The sequence below is a fragment of the Saccopteryx bilineata genome, chromosome 2 (genome assembly GCF_036850765.1).
Source record: "Saccopteryx bilineata isolate mSacBil1 chromosome 2, mSacBil1_pri_phased_curated, whole genome shotgun sequence".
NCBI classification, from domain to species: Eukaryota; Metazoa; Chordata; class Mammalia; order Chiroptera; family Emballonuridae; genus Saccopteryx; species Saccopteryx bilineata.
Genome location: NC_089491.1, coordinates 42,180,704 through 42,196,482, shown reverse-complemented (window position 1 = coordinate 42,196,482; position 15,779 = coordinate 42,180,704). Strand labels below are relative to the sequence as shown.

General features: G+C 40.0%; 1 protein-coding gene across 6 annotated transcripts in view; it reads right to left on the bottom strand.

Annotated features, from left to right (window-relative positions):
* TUT7 (terminal uridylyl transferase 7) overlaps positions 1–15,779 on the bottom strand; it is a 65,507-nt gene that overhangs the window by 22,470 nt on the left and 27,258 nt on the right. For 5 of the 6 annotated variants that reach the window (XM_066256952.1, XM_066256957.1, XM_066256956.1 and 2 more), the window contains exons 14-22: positions 15,614–15,764; positions 12,964–13,050; positions 11,614–11,714; positions 9,213–9,270; positions 4,970–5,073; positions 4,275–4,364; positions 3,743–3,856; positions 3,491–3,568; positions 2,497–2,674 (exon numbers count right to left, since the gene is read on the bottom strand). In XM_066256952.1, coding sequence (XP_066113049.1) covers positions 2,497–2,674; positions 3,491–3,568; positions 3,743–3,856; positions 4,275–4,364; positions 4,970–5,073; positions 9,213–9,270; positions 11,614–11,714; positions 12,964–13,050; positions 15,614–15,764 — 961 coding nt within the window. The remainder of the gene's footprint in view (positions 1–2,496; positions 2,675–3,490; positions 3,569–3,742; positions 3,857–4,274; positions 4,365–4,969; positions 5,074–9,212; positions 9,271–11,613; positions 11,715–12,963; positions 13,051–15,613; positions 15,765–15,779) is intronic. The other variant, XM_066256955.1, reaches the window with a different exon arrangement.

The window sequence follows — 15,779 nt, the reverse complement described above, 5'->3', positions numbered from 1 at the left end:
GATAATCAAAAAGAAAATGCCACTATTCATACAATATGTGGGCTAAACAAGAAAGTGTAACATAATTTATCATTAATAAAAGTATTAAATGACTGCTTTTTAAATGATTTTCAAATCTGTTATACAGCTAAGCAATATATATTTCCAAATATAAGGCAAGTTTTTTGTCAAGTGTCCATCAGAAAAGAGGGTGCTGCTTTACCGTTAAATCCTTATAAAATCCTTCAAGTTGCTTTATTTTGAACAATAAAATATCCTTTGGAGAAGACTATATTATACTTCCTGCTAGTTTTGCATGCATACAGAGGTCACAAATACATTTAAAACATTTAGCACTAAATGTTCCTGCCAATTAACAAGCTTTTAATTTTTATTTTTTTCATCTCAGTCTTAAAATTATTTCTTCAAAGAAACAAGCTTTTCAAAGCACACTTCAGAAACAGTTCATTATGGATGTCATAGAATGCACTCATAAGCTAAACTGAAACACACACAGGCAATGGCTACTTGGATCTCAAATTTCCGTGAAGGCCTCATACGAATTCCCTCATGTTCTTACATATTTGCACTTAAACCTCTGAGATGAGTGGATGTATGATGTGTTCTGGAACATTATTTGTTAGATGTCCCAGAAAGAGGCAGGAATGATGAGAAAGATGCCAATGTCCAAGATGAATGTGGGAACTGAATAAACTGATTCATAAAATAAGTGGGGGTAAGCATTCTTTCTAATTTAAAGTACTATTTTATAAATAATTGTGGGGGTTTTGGTGACAGAGAGAGGGACAGATAAGGATAGAAAGGAGAAAAGAGAGATGAGAAGCATCAATTCTTCATTGTGGCACCTTAGTTGTTCATTGACTGCTTTTTCATATGTGCCTTGACTGGGGGGGGGGGGGTACAGCAGAGCAAGTGACCTCTTGCTCAAGCCAGCAACCTTGGGCTTCAAGCCAGAGACCTTTGGGTTCAAGGCAGTGACCCCATGCTCAAATGGCGACCTTGGGGTTTCGAACCTGGTTCCTCTGCATCCCAGTCTGACACTCTATCCACTGCCCCGCTGCCTGGTAAGGCTTATAAATGATTTAATATGAACTTATACTCATGATAATTCACAACTGAAATGGCACATGTAAATATTTATTTCTAGTAAATGCTTAAACACATATTCAAGAAAGAAAAAAAACCACTCTAAAACAAAAAAAACCCAAAATCTTTTTTTGGGGGGGATCGTTTCATTGAAAAAATGAAAAATTTCATATATTAGTATATTCAAAAAAGGGTAAAGAAGCAAAAAGAGGTATCCTCCTGCTAGTCTGTTGTGCTCAAGATCTTCATTTGCTATTAAGGTTTTTACCTATTAGTAACTATATATAAATTTTGACATTTAGTTTGAACATGCTGAGTTTTTTCTTGCTGTTGAATGCAGGGATTCATGGACCACTGATTTTTGTAATTGATCGTTTATTTCTAATTTGTGGGATTTTAATTTAAAAAAGACCAGATGAAATTTAAGTGGGACTTTCAAAGCCACTTATCTTGAGGCTGGCTTATTCTTATTGTGACATTCCTTATTTCCAGTAAGTGTTCAATAACAGCAAAACATTTTGCCTGACCTGTGGTGGCGCAGTGGATAAGTGTTGACCAGAAATGCTGAGGTCACTGGTTTGAAACCCTAGACTTGCCTGGTCAATGCACATACCAGAAGCAATCAATAAATAGCTAAAGTGAAGCAACTATGAGTTGATACTTCTTGCTCCAGTCCCTGCCCCTCCTCACTCTCCTCTCTTGTAAAATCAATACATGAACCTGACCAGGTGGTGCACAGTGGATAGAGCGTCAGACTGGGACGCAGAGGACCCAGGTTCGAAACCTGAGGTCACTGGCTTGAATGCAGGCTCATCCGGCTTCAATGGGCTCACCAGCTTGAGCACAGGGTTGCCAGCTTGAGAATGGTATCATAGACATGACCCCATGGTCACTGGCTTGAGCACAAGGTCACTAGCTTGAGCAAAGGGGTCACTTGCTCTGAAGCTCCCTGCCCCCATCAAGGCACATATGAGAAAGCAATCAATGAGCAACCAAGAAGACTAAGGAGTCGCAACAAAGAATTGATGCTTCTCATCTCTCTCCCTTCCTGCCTGTCTGTCCGTATCTGTCCCTCTCTGTCTCTGTCACAAAGAAAAAAAAAATGAATACATGAAATCTGTAGAAAAATAAAGATTTGTCATAGTGACAAAAGACTTAGATTTGTGAAAGGCCCCCCAACACGAGGGCATTAGCCATTTAGCAGTAAATCTTTAGGTGGGAAACAGACACCTCCACCCACACAGCAGCAATGGGATGGCTAAGCTGCATGTCTCAATCAGTGGTCAGGGCTGCCCTGGAAGAGCTCTGGCAGGGTGAAGAACAATGCCCTCCTAATTCAAACTCTATTCTACATCCAAAACAAACTAACTCTATCTTCTATTCAATTTTAAGTTTTGATATTATTTGTACCTTCAATAACAATGTATTTTGAGGTCCACTGTTTCTTAAAAGTTGTAAGCAGACTTTTTCTTCGGATACTAATAACATGTTCTTTAAAATCAAAATCTTCTGTGTAGAAACGAAGAAGTCCCAACCAGAGCTGCCCAACAGATTCTGTATTTTTTCCATATTCTGGCCAATAGGTGGACTAGAAATAGAAGAAAACAAGGGACATCATGCTCTATAGTGAAGTATTAACATCAATATTTGCTTGTACCTTATGAAGTAAATTTGAACTTATTTCTAATTAACTAGAGCTTATATAAACAAAGCATATAATTATTTAACTTTCCCCCCACATTTTAAAATACCATTTATATGAGTTTATTAATCTCTACCTCTATGACTTGGAGATAGAAGGAGCTCAGGGTTTTAAATGTCAAATCTTAAGAGTGCATGTTAGTGGAAGAACCTTGAAATAAATTTTAAGAGCCTTTCCAAGCTGTACAAAATCACAGAACGAATACTTTTTCTTTTTTTTTGTTTTATTCATTTTAGAGAGGAGAGAGAAAGGGAGAGAGACAGAGAGGGGGTGAGAGAGGAGAGAGAGACAGAGAGAGAAAGTGGGGAGGAGCTAGAAGCATCAACTCCCATATGTGCCTTGATCAGGCAAGCCCAGGGTTTCGAACCAGCGACCTCAGCATTTCCAGGTCGGCGCTTTATCCACTGAGCCACCACAGGTCAGGCCAAATACTTTTTCTTTGGAAAAAGTTACTAAACCATCTGCAATTATTAGGCACTAAGAAATCATGGATATAATCCCTAAAAACTCACCTGGCTTAATAAAAATGGTTTCAACTTCAAAGGAAAATCTGTATATGCTAGTTTATTTTTTTACTATCGCAATATAAATAAATATAACAAGTAATAATCTAATTGCTGATCATTTACGCTACAGCACAGTATAGCTAACTTTTTAGTCAAGAACATACAAAAAAAAAGTCTTTACTATTAAAATACGTACCAGTTCATCTATTTGATCAAAAAAATAAATATTCCAGCCATCAACAAATATTTCAGGTTTCTTTTCACCTTTGTATATCTGCAATCAATTTTTAAACTATTAGTATGGATTATAAACTTAATGGCACTGATATAAAAACTTGTAGCAAACTGTTAAAAATTTAACTACAGAACCACAGAATTTTTGAGAAGGAAGAGGGCTCAAAGATTACCCAGCTTTACAGATGAGAAATATAATTTCTTTTACTAATACCTCTTGAAGGACAGGAATGACCGGTGGCTTCCTCTGCTGGAGAAAATATAGCACCATAAGTGTGTATGCATATGACGACAAGCTGCCTCGGGACGCATCACCAATATCGCACATCTAGAGGGAGGAAAACCAAGGGATGCAAAGGAGAGATCACCAATATTTTCTGCCTGCAGCTGTTCTATTATCTCTAAAAGTAAGGCGCTTCTATAGGGCATTAATATAAAAATTACATTTTCAAATGCTAAAATGTGCCAACAAAACCAAGAAAGACCAATAAAAAACAGGAAAAACCAAAAGAAAACAAAGAACCCAACAAAGCAGTTGATCAATCAGTCATAAGCAAGATCAGATAATCATGTAAAATTTAACACAAAATTTAGCTTGCTGGATAAAGCATCCCAAATAGTTAAAAGCTTTTGACATGGCTATAGTTCCTAAAAAAATATAAAACACACACCCACACTTATGTTTTCAACAAGGTCAGAAGATGTAATAAAATTTCCTGATAAGTCGCAAGAGAAAGCATACTCACCTTTGTAAATACCTTCATGGTATAACATAAATATTTCACTCTGGAATCAATGGCTGAATAAGCAGACAAGAGCCTTGTGTTATGAAGGGCCTGTTAAAAAAGGAAATTATGCTATAATGCTATCACTTAGAAGAAAAAGTTTTAAGCTAGAGAATATTCTGAAAAGGTTTATATTAATTTATTTTGGAATAAATACATTTAGACTAAAACTAATATAATATTTCTTTCCCAAAGATAAGCTTCATTAACTTACTAGATAATAAGAACTGCAAGTGACATTTGATTTCATGATTTATGTTAATATGTTCATAGTCTGAACATATCTAAAAAATAAGAGTTGTTAAAAAGAATCACTTGTAAGTAGATGGACAATTCCCCCAACCTGTCTTTAGGGGCCAGGGAGGTCCCATAAAACCCTGAAGCAAACCAGGTGAGAGAACAAAGATACACACATACACTCCAAAATTAAAATAAAGTTCAAGCCAAACAAAATGCCTGCCCCTCTGACCTCATTTGAAATGAATATACTAACATTAACTTAATTCTCTGTTATATCCCCATCCTCAGATCACTGCCACGCACAAAGCAAGTACTCATAAATAACCACTGACAGAATGAATGAAATGAAATGAATGGGTTAAGAGGCATTTGCTTCCCTTAATCTCCCTAAAGAAAAAGCCTAGAAGAAATCTTACCAATGTGTTATACAAACTGATGTCCACTTCTAAACCACTTCTCAAATGGTAGAACTTTACAATTGGCACCTTTGCTGTTGTAATAGGCAAGATGTTTCTCAGACCTAGGTATGAAATAAGAAAGTATCATTAAATGCTGGACATAGAAGCTCTTATGTGAACATTCCAATATAAAATGGATGTAAACTAACTTTGGCTTGGTTCACTGTAGTCACTAGGACTAGTTAAAGAATTCTGTTATTAACAAACTTCTGGGAAGACTCCTCTGGCAAAGTTTACATATGTTAAACACATCGATACGTGAAGTATAAGAATCAAGAAGGCAGCCACTGCTCTCCAGGAGCTCACTGGATCATCAGTGTATATACAGGGCTGTGAGTCAGATAAACACAGAATTTGTGAGTCTGGCTATATGCGCCTGACTTAATTCTCTTCAGATGACTATATGTAACATGGAGAATAGTCTATGGGACACTCATCTGAACCCTTAAAGCATGAAGCTAGAGGTGATGACAGTAGAAGGAATTGTATTTTTCAGTTCATTTCCAGAAGTTTCATTGTTGGTATTTAGGAGAGCAGTAGACTTTTGTATATTGATTTTATATGCTGCAACTTTACACTATTTGTTTATTGTTTCTAATACTTCTTTGGGAGTCATTGGGGTTTTCTATATACAGGATCATGTCATCTGCAAAAAGTGATGCCTTTACTTCTTCTTTCCTGATATGGATGCTTTTTATTTCCTTCTCTTGCCTGATCGCTCTGGCCGAGACTTCCAACACAATGTTGAATACAAGTGGAGAAAGTTGGCAGCCTTGTCTCATTCCTGACTTTAGAGCAGTGGTCGGCAAACTCATTAGTCAACAGAGCCAAATATCAACAGTACAACGATTGAAATTTCTCTTGAGAGCCAAATTTTTTAAACTTAAACTATATAGGTAGGTACATTCTTTATCGAGGTAGCGCCCGCACGTGGTATTTTGTGGAAGAGCCGCACTCAAGGGGCCAAAGAGCCACATGTGGCTTGCGAGCCGCAGTTTACCAACTACTGCTTTAGAGAAAAAGCTTTCATTTTTTTGACCATTTAGTATATTAGCTGATGGTTTGTCATATATGGTCTTTATTATGTTGAGGTACTTTCCTTCTATTCCAACTTTATTATTTTAAACATAAATGGATGTTGTTATCTTATCAAATGCCTTTTCTACATCTATTGATAGAATCATGGAATTTTTGTCCTTAGTTTTGTTGATGTGATGTATTACACTGATCAATTTATGAATGTTGACCATCTTTGTGCTCCTGGAATGAATCCTACTTGATTGTGATGTACTATTCTTTTAATGTATAGCTGTATTCGATTTGCTAGTATTTTGTTTAGAATTTTTGCCATCTTTATTCATTCGAGATATTGTTCCATAGTTTTCTTTTTTTGTGTTGTCCTTGCCAGGTTTTGGTATGAGGGTTATGTTGGCCTGATAAAATGTGTTAAGAGAGTATTGCTTCTTCTTCTATTTTTTGGAAGACTTTGAGAAGGATAGGTACCAAATCATCTTTGAATATTTGGTAGCATTCACTAGTGTAGTCATCTGGTCCCAGACTTATTTTTGGGGAGATTTTTTATTGTTTCTACTTCCTCCCTCCTTATGGGTCTATTTAGGTTTTCCACTTCAAGACTCAGTCTAGAAAAACTGTCTAGTTCTAGGAATTTATCCATTTCATCTAGATTGTTGAATTTGGTGGCATATAATCTTTCATAGTATTATAATATGATCCTTTGTATATCTACGAAGTCTGCAGTAATTTCTCCTCTTTCATTTCAGATTTTGTTTATATGAGTCATTTCTCTTTATTCCTTAGTCTAGCCAGAGGTTTGTCAATTTTATTGATCTTTTCAAAGAACCAGCTTTCGTATTTTTCTCATATTTTCTTCTCTTTTTCATTTAGTTCTGCTTTCATTTGTACAAGATTTCTGTGTGACTGAGATTGCTTTATGAAGATTTTTCATTTTCTTTCTGAACTACATCTCTTTCTTTTGTAACCATGGTATTCATTTTCTTCTGCCTTCATTTGAGAGTGGTATTAAGAAATCAGACAAAAAACAACTAAAAAAATTAATTAAAAATACAATAGAAAAAAATCAAAATACTAAAAAAAGATAAAAACCACAAAGAACAAAAGTATAATAAAAAACAAACAAAACACTCACAAAAATAAAGAAAAACAAAAAAGAAAATTCAAAAGAAGAAAAAAATTTCAGCCCTGGTGGCTTGGCTCAGTGGTAGATTGTTGGCCTGATGTCTGGAAATTTTGGGTTCAATTCCTGGTCAGAACACACAAAAGTGACCATCTGCTTCTCCACTCTGCCCCCTCCTTCTCTGTCTCTCTCTTGTCCCCTCCTGCAGCCATGGCTTGAATGAGCAGGTTAGCCCCAGTTGCTGAGGATGGCTCCACGGCATTGCCTCAGGCTCCAGAATAGTTTGCTTGCCCAGGAACGGAGGAGTGGCCCTAGATGAGCAGAGCATCAGCCCCAGGTGGGGGGTTGTCAGGTGGATCCCAGTCAGGGCGCATGTGGGAGCCTGTTTCTCTGCCTCTCACTTGATTAAAAAAAAAATCGTTCTGAGAGGTTTTTCTGTTTTCTTCCAGTAGATGGCACTGGATTACAAATTTTGGCTCTGCAATTCCTGGTTGAACTTTGCTGAGATATTGCTGTCATAATGATGGGTGGAACACGTTAAGGGCTTTATACTTTAGCAATGACGATCTCAAGCCTCCAGGAGCTCCTCCCCATGTCTTGACAAGGCTGGGGGTCCAGATACAAAGCACCTCTGTTCTTTAGGGGAAAGAGTGGCTCTGTAGAACTAGCTGTGGGGTATGTCTTGGCTACTCTCTGTATCCCACGAGGGGAGGGAGGTGAGATCTGGGAGGGAGGCCATACTTGTTTTTCTCTGTCCTTGTGCCAAGGGTGGGCTGTTGGCAAACTGCAGGAACATGGCCGTCGTGACCCCTCGTTCTGCCCCTGCTTTGGTTTAGTATCTCCCCCACTGTCCCTCAAGGAGGCCTCTCCCTTCTCTAGAGCCCTGGCATACAAAAACCCAGGCAGTCTATGTTTCCCTCCTGTCTGGAGATCAACTGGGAGTGTGTCTTATCTTCCGACCCTCGCTTCTCAATCTTTCCCACCTTTAGTTGGTATCACCCACGGCTCTCTTCAGGCAAACCTGCAAGCCCAGCTAGTATTCTTTTGCTGTATTATAGTTATTAAACTTGTTGAAATTTCAAAGGGAGAGATCAAAGGTATCTCTCACACCACCATTACTCTGATATCTGAATCCGAAACTCAGTAAATTCTAAGTATGCTCTCTCTCTTTCCCCACAACTTTTTCCTTTAGGCATGTCTCTTTGCCTTCTCTCTCCTAAGCTTCAAGAACCCTTCTTTTGCCTCTGTAACTTATTTCCTGAGCCCATACAGGCCAGCTGGCTCACTTCCTCCAAAGCTCATTTCTACCTTTATGACTTTGTAAATAAACTTTGGCTTATAAAACACACACACACACACACACACACACACACACACACACACACGGCTCAAAAAATTAGGGGATATTTCAAAATGAATATGAAGTGACAAAAAAAGCATTTAATTTTTTTTTTTTTTTGTATTTTTCTGAAGCTGGAAACGGGGAGAGACAGTCAGACAGACTCCCGCATGCGCCCGACCAGGATCCACCCGGCATGCCCACCAGGGGGCGACGCTCTGCCCACCAGGGGGTGATGCTCTGCCCCTCCAGGGCGTCGCTGTCGCGACCAGAGCCACTCTAGCGCCTGGGGCAGAGGCCAAGGAGCCATCCCCAGCGCCCGGGCCATCTTTGCTCCAATGGAGCCTTGCTGCGGGAGAGGAAGAGAAAGACAGAGAGGAAGGAGAGGAGGAGGGGCGGAGAAGCAGATGGGCACTTCTCCTGTGTGCCCTGGCCGGCAATCGAACCCGGGACTTCTGCACGCCAGGCCGACGCTCTACCACTGAGCCAACCGGCCAGGGCCTAATTTTTTTATTAAATAAGAACATGAGAAAAAGCAAATGACAAGTCAAAGAAAGTTGATTATGCAAATGAGATGCAAAACCAACTTTTATTTCATTGGTGAAAATGCACTATACAAAAGGCTGAAAGTACTGGAGTATCTGCACATTCCCTGATCCCCTAATTTTTGTGAGCAGTGTATATTTGGGAAAAGTTTATAGAGATACCTGAATGTTTTTTGAGGACTCTTGCCAATTCTTCAATAGTTCTTACACAGTCCAACCCCTGCAACAAAATGAAATAAAGCTCTGAACAAAAAATGGAAGACAGGTCTCTATCTGTAACCTGGTTATAGTTTCCATTACCTTCAGAAATAATGAAATTAACTTCAAATGATTCCATGCATATTTTCCCCTTTTAAGTGAGCATTAATTAGTATTTATAGGAAATATTATAAGAATATAAAACCCCAATACACGCTACTTACTAATTGCTTTTGGAGGCTCAACAAAGGCAGAAATCAGAGCCCTAGGAAAGTCTCAGAACCAGTTAGGACCTCCACTTTTCTCCTCTTGGTAATTACGCTACTAAGAAACACCCGGTGCCAGCATAAATGAGAGGGAGCTTCTGTGACCTAATTCAGTGGTCCCCAACCTTTTTTGGGCCACAGACCAGTTTAATGTCAGAAAATATTTTCACGGACCCGCCTTTAGGGTGGGATGGATAAATGCACAAAATAAAATTATGTGAGCGGGGCCCTGGCCGATTGGCTCAGCGGTAGAGCGTCGGCCTGGTGTGCGGGGGACCCGGGTTCGATTCCCGGCCAGGGCACATAGGAGAAGCGCCCATTTGCTTCTCTATCCCCTCCCCCTCCTTCCTCTCTGTCTCTCCCCCTCCCACAGTCAGGGCTCCATTGGAGCAAAGATGGCCTGGGTGCTGGGGATGGCTCCTTGGCCTCTGCCCCAGGCACTAGAGTGGCTCTGGTCGCGGCAGAACGACGCCCTGGAGGGGCAGAGCATCGCCCCCCTGGTGGGCAGAGCATCGCCCCTGGTGGGCGTGCCGGGTGGATCCCTGTCGGGCGCATGCGGGAGTCTGTCTGACTGTCTCTCCCCGTTTCCAGCTTCAGAAAAATACAAAAAAGAAAAATTATGCGAGCGGCATAAAAACTGTGGTATTTTTAAATATAATTGTTGAATTTAAGAGACAAGTTTTAAGAGTGAGTGTTAGACATATGTAACAGAGGGAATCTGGTTATTTATTAAAAATAAAACATCGTTCAGACTTAAATATAAATAAAATGGAAATAATGTAAGTTATTTATTCTTCCTCTGCGGACCGGTACCAAATGGCCCACAGACCGGTACCATGGCCCGGGGGTTGGGGACCACTGACCTAATTTACTCTGGGTAGACCTTCATTATGGTTTCATGAAGAGCTGATGAACTGCTGTGGAGAGTGATTAAGCACAAATTATTTCTCCAAAGGACTAGCCAAAAATATAAAATAGAAAATGAAAGTCATATGGCCAATGAGTATTTCAAATAAATCATACTTAAAAAAATTTGGGATGACCCTTTCCAATATAATATAAGCCTTTTTTAGGTTAAATATATTCCAAAATATAGTTGAAATTTTGTTTTAGAAATGCTTTCAAAACTAGTTTATAAATCATGTAAAAATTCCATCTTGATGAGGTACATTAAGGTCATTCTATATGTAAATCCCAATATTGCTTGCTTATCTACCTTATTCATTAAAGCTGGGCTTATTTTCCCAAATAAGATATCCTCAAAAGACAAAGACTTGAAACTAAAGAAAGGCATAAAAAGGTCTTAGGCAAAAGCAGCATCACGTGTGTAGATATACAGTATTTGAACTATAAAAAATTTTTAAAGAGTAGGAATTCAGTATTTCTCAGACTTTATACCTTTTCACAATATATTATATTTTGTAAAAGTTTTCATAAGCACTAGAGCCAGCACACCTTTTCTTTTGTTGACCACATGGCCTATTGAAACTACTTAATTCTACAGTTATTGAGTGAAAGCGGCAGTAGACAGCACATAAAGGAAGGGGTGGGGCTATATACTAATGAAACTGTATTCACAAAACAGGCAGTGGCAGAATTCGGCCTGTGGACCATAGTGTTTGCTGACTGCTGACATAACATGACCCAAGTTGATATACATAACAATCTCCTGAACCAAGAAGACCAGAATTACCATTTCCATTTTAGAAATTATCAACCAAAGACCATATATGTATTCAAGTTTATTTTGAATCAAGGTCTACAGACTTGAACACTTTTGTCATTATAGCACACTGCATGCCACTAATAATCTATTCACCTTATGTGGGTCTATGCATCTAAGTCAGCCTAGTGGCCATGGTGATGGGACATGGGAGAGGCTGGTTTGGCATTCTAGAATTTCCAGATGTCACTTTCAAATCCACGTTGTACTACAGGTTGAAAGCACAAACCTTTCTACTCCTCACACACACCTCTAAACTCTTACTGTACTGAACAGATTGTGTCCTGATAAATTTGGAAAACACCAAGCTGTACTGTCAGTCAGGACTGTCAAATCACACTGCCACAACAAATGGAAATTTATGTGGTCACTGTACCTCAGCAGTTTCAAGTCCATTAATTGTCATACAGATGTCAAGGTCACTCTGTTTGAACCCAAATCCATTTTTGGAAGAGCCAAACAAGCTCAATTTAGTTCCTGTTAGGGATATATGAAAAATAATAACTAATTACCTGAGAACATAAATTTTCAGATCAAAAGGGCCCACTCCTGAATCAAAGTACCCAGTTAACTATCATATATTTATCTCATAATTATGTTCTCCTATTAATCAGTCATTATATTATTTTCTCTCAAACTTTAAATAAATACAAGCTCTATGTGACATCAAAGATTACAAAGTTCCACTTTATTCTTTTAAAAAAATTTCCCCATTGATTTGAGAAAGAGAGAAAGGAGAAGAGAGAGAGTGGAAGGGAGGAAAGGAGGTGGAAGAAGAGGAGGAAGAGGGGATGAGAGAGGAATGGAGAGACAGAGAAGCATCAACTCGTTCTTTTTTTATTATTATTATTTTATTTCATTTTATTTTTAAGTGATAAGTAGGGAGGCAGAGAAGCAGATTCCCGCATGCGCCCAGACTGGGATGCACCCAGCAAGTCCACTAGGGGTGATGCTCTGCCCATCTGGGGCCATTGCTCCATTGCTTGGCAACTGAGCTATTTTAGTGCCTGAGGCGAGGCCATGGAGCCATCCTCAGGGCCCGGGGCCAACTTCCTCCAATTCAGCCATGGCTACGAAAGAAGAGGTAGAAAAAAAGAGAGAGAGGGAGGGGAGGAGAAGCAGATGGTCGCTTATCCTGTGTGCACTGACTGGGAATTGAACCTGGGACACCCACATGCCAGGCTGACGCTCTACCACTGAGCCAACCAGCGAAGGCCTTGTTTTTCTACTTATTTATTCCATTTAGTGGTGCACCCACTGGCTGCTTCTCACATGTGCCCTGATGGGGGATGGACGCACAACCTATATGTGGCAGGACCACGCTATATCCACTTAGCTACCCAGCCAGAAGCATGCCATTTTATTCTTAAACATAAGGAAATTTTGGATAAAATGTGGCTCACCTAAACATATTTAATAGTGTCAGCTAACTACTTTCTAAAAATTCACTTTTCAGAGGTGTAAACTTAATATATAACACTCAATAAAATTCACTTTGTGGCATCTGCTAAGAGAAATTCTATACTGTAACTGTCTTCTCTGTTGGAAAATTCATATTGGGCAGACCACAGACCATCCAAGGTATGTCACACAACTGGAGCTCTGTCCCTATCACTACATGATTACTATGTCATTATTCACAAAATTAAAATGACTATAACACATTGACGCTTTCTAAAGGAAGATTATGCTACCTTTCTTTTCTTAAAGTTAAAAAATGATTTACCTGGAAACTCCTGTCTTATGAAACTTTCTAGGTTTTGTCGAATATGTTCACGAGCCTGATCTTCTACAACAGTTGGTGAAAAATCCTCTGTTTAAAATAAATAGAAAGATTCAGAAACAAATATTCTTCACATTCTCTGAAAACTATTTTCAATAAAATAAAAGCTAACAGACATAAGGGGAAAAAATCCTAAATTTTGTGTTTTCTTGGTAGACAGCATAGATCAGGGGTCCCCAAACTGTGGCCCCCTGAGGCCATTTATCCGGCCCCCGCCGCACTTCTGGAAGGGGCACCTCTTTCACTGGTGGTCAGTGAGAGGAGCACAGGATGCGGTGTTGCTCACGTACAGTACTACTTCCAGTGATGCAGGATGCACACGTCACGGCTCCGGAAGCGCGTCATATCACTTGTTACGGCTAGCATTGACAAATATGGAACCGGACATTGACCATCTCATTAGCCAAAAGCAGGCCCATAGTTCCCACTGAAATACTGGTCAGTTTGTTGATTTAAATTAACTTGTTCTTTATTTTAAATATTGTATTTGTTCCCGTTTTGCTTTTTTACTTTAAAATAAGATATGTGCAGTGTGCATAGGGATTTGTTCATAGTTTTTTTTATAGTCCGGCCCTCCAAAGGTCTGAGGGAAAGTGAACTGGCCCCCATTGTAAAAAGTTTGGGGACCCCTGGCATAGACAGTGCAGAATAAAGAGAAGGTCTTCAAAAAAAAAAAAAAAAAAAAGGATTCTATCCCCAAGAACTGCTTCAGGAAACGAATCTGAACGAGGGTTCCAGTACTAGCATCAAAGACCTAGGCCTCTAAAAGGGTGGCCTTCGGGGAACTCTCCCCAGAGTTTGAATATAAAAGTTTGTGAGCATGTGCATATATATTTTTAAGGAAGAACTACAGTTTCTTTTCATAGCTTATAACCTCCAAAAAGGTTTAAAAAATCACTCATTAATAAATGTCTTCTAGCACAAAATGCAGCAAAGTGATGCCTCAAGTTCTAGTCTAAGTAGCTGCAGCCCTCTACTTTAAAAGTTTTTTCTTCGCAGAAATTTAAATCTCTCTATACAAATGCTTCTCAAAGCTGGTGTTTCTTACAGGGCTGTTCTGTTGTGCATGCTATTAATTAGTGTTAACCAAAGGTATTCTATGCTCAGAACTTGGAAATGTAGAAGAATTAAATAAATAAATTCTTTAGTATAACATTTCTTAGAAGCCTTTACTATGCTAATGTGCCTGTGAATCTCTAAGAGAGGGAACTTCTCTACTTGACCTGTGAAATAATTCTTGTCACAAAATAATATTAACTGTACCTAGAAATACATTTCAAGAAAAAGCAGTTAGGAAATGATAGTACTTTAGTCATAAGACTCTAAAGATCTTCCATCTCTCCCCCTTTTTTTTAAGTGAGAAGGGAGATAGTGAGACAGACTCCCACATGCACCTTAACCGGGATCCACCTGCCAACCCCCATCTGGGGCCGATGCTCTAATCAACTGAACTGTTTTTAGCACCTGAAGCAGATGTCAGACCAATGAGCTATCCTCAGCACCTGGGGCCAATGCTTGAGCCACTGGCTGCAGGAGGGGAAGAGGAAGAGAAGGAAGAGAGAAGCAGATGGTCGTGTCTCTTATGTGCCTTGATCAGGAATTGAACCTGGGATGTCTGTATGCCAGGCCAACACTTTATCCACTGAACCACCCAACCAGGGCCCTCCCTTCTCTGTCTTTAACAACAATTTACTGTGTGGCCCAAATGGAAAAGGACACACAGAACATTGTGGATACAATGGAGAATGGAACAGATTTAGTTCCCGTAACAGAGCTAGCACGTTGATTCAGATGACTCTCCAGAGAATGTTAATGTGATTTTTTTTTTTTTTTTTTTTTTTACAGAGACAGAGAGTCAGAGAGAGGGAGGGATAGATAGGGACAGACAGACAGGAATGGAGAGAGATGAGAAGCATCAATCATCAGTTTTTCGTTGCGACACCTTAGATGTTCATTGATTGCTTTCTCATATGTGCCTTGACCATGGGCATTCAGCAGACCAAGCCATCCCTTGCTTGAGCCAGCAACCTTGGGTCCAAGCTGGTGAGCTTTTGCTCCAATCAGATGAGCCTGCGCTCAAGCTGGCGACCTCAGGGTCTCAAACCTGGGACATTCTGCATCCCAGTCCGACACTCTATCCACTGTGCCACCGCCTGGTCAGGCTTAATGTGATTTTTTTTTTTTTTTTTGTATTTTTCTGAAGTTGGAAACGGGGAGGCAGTCAAGACAGACTTCCACATGTGCCTGACCGGGATCCACCTGGCATGCCCACCAGGGGGCGATGCTCTGCCCACCTGGGGCATTGCTCTGTTGCAATCAGAGCCACTCTAGCGCCTGAGGCAGAGGCCATAGAGCCATCCTCAGCGCCTGGGCCAACTCTGCTCCAGTGGAGCCTTGGCTGCGGGAGGGGAAGAGAGAGACAGAGGAAGGAGAGGGGGAGGGGTGGAGAAGCAGATGGGCGCTTCTCTTGTGTGCCCTGGCCGGGAATCAAACCCGGGACTCCTGCATGCCAGGCCGACGCTCTACCACTGAGCCAACCGGCCAGGGCTTAATGTGATATTTTAACAAATCAAAAGAAATGTTAATAACTTACTATAACACTGGATGCACACTTGATCGAGGATACTGGAAAATTTGGGGGTTAATGGTGGCAAAGGTTCCAGCTGGATTCTTTTGAAGTCTTCAGGGCAGTCCTTCTTCAGATGGCCCTCTCTTTTGCATAAACTGCACACTACTGTAGGAGACTGCAGGAAAAGGGT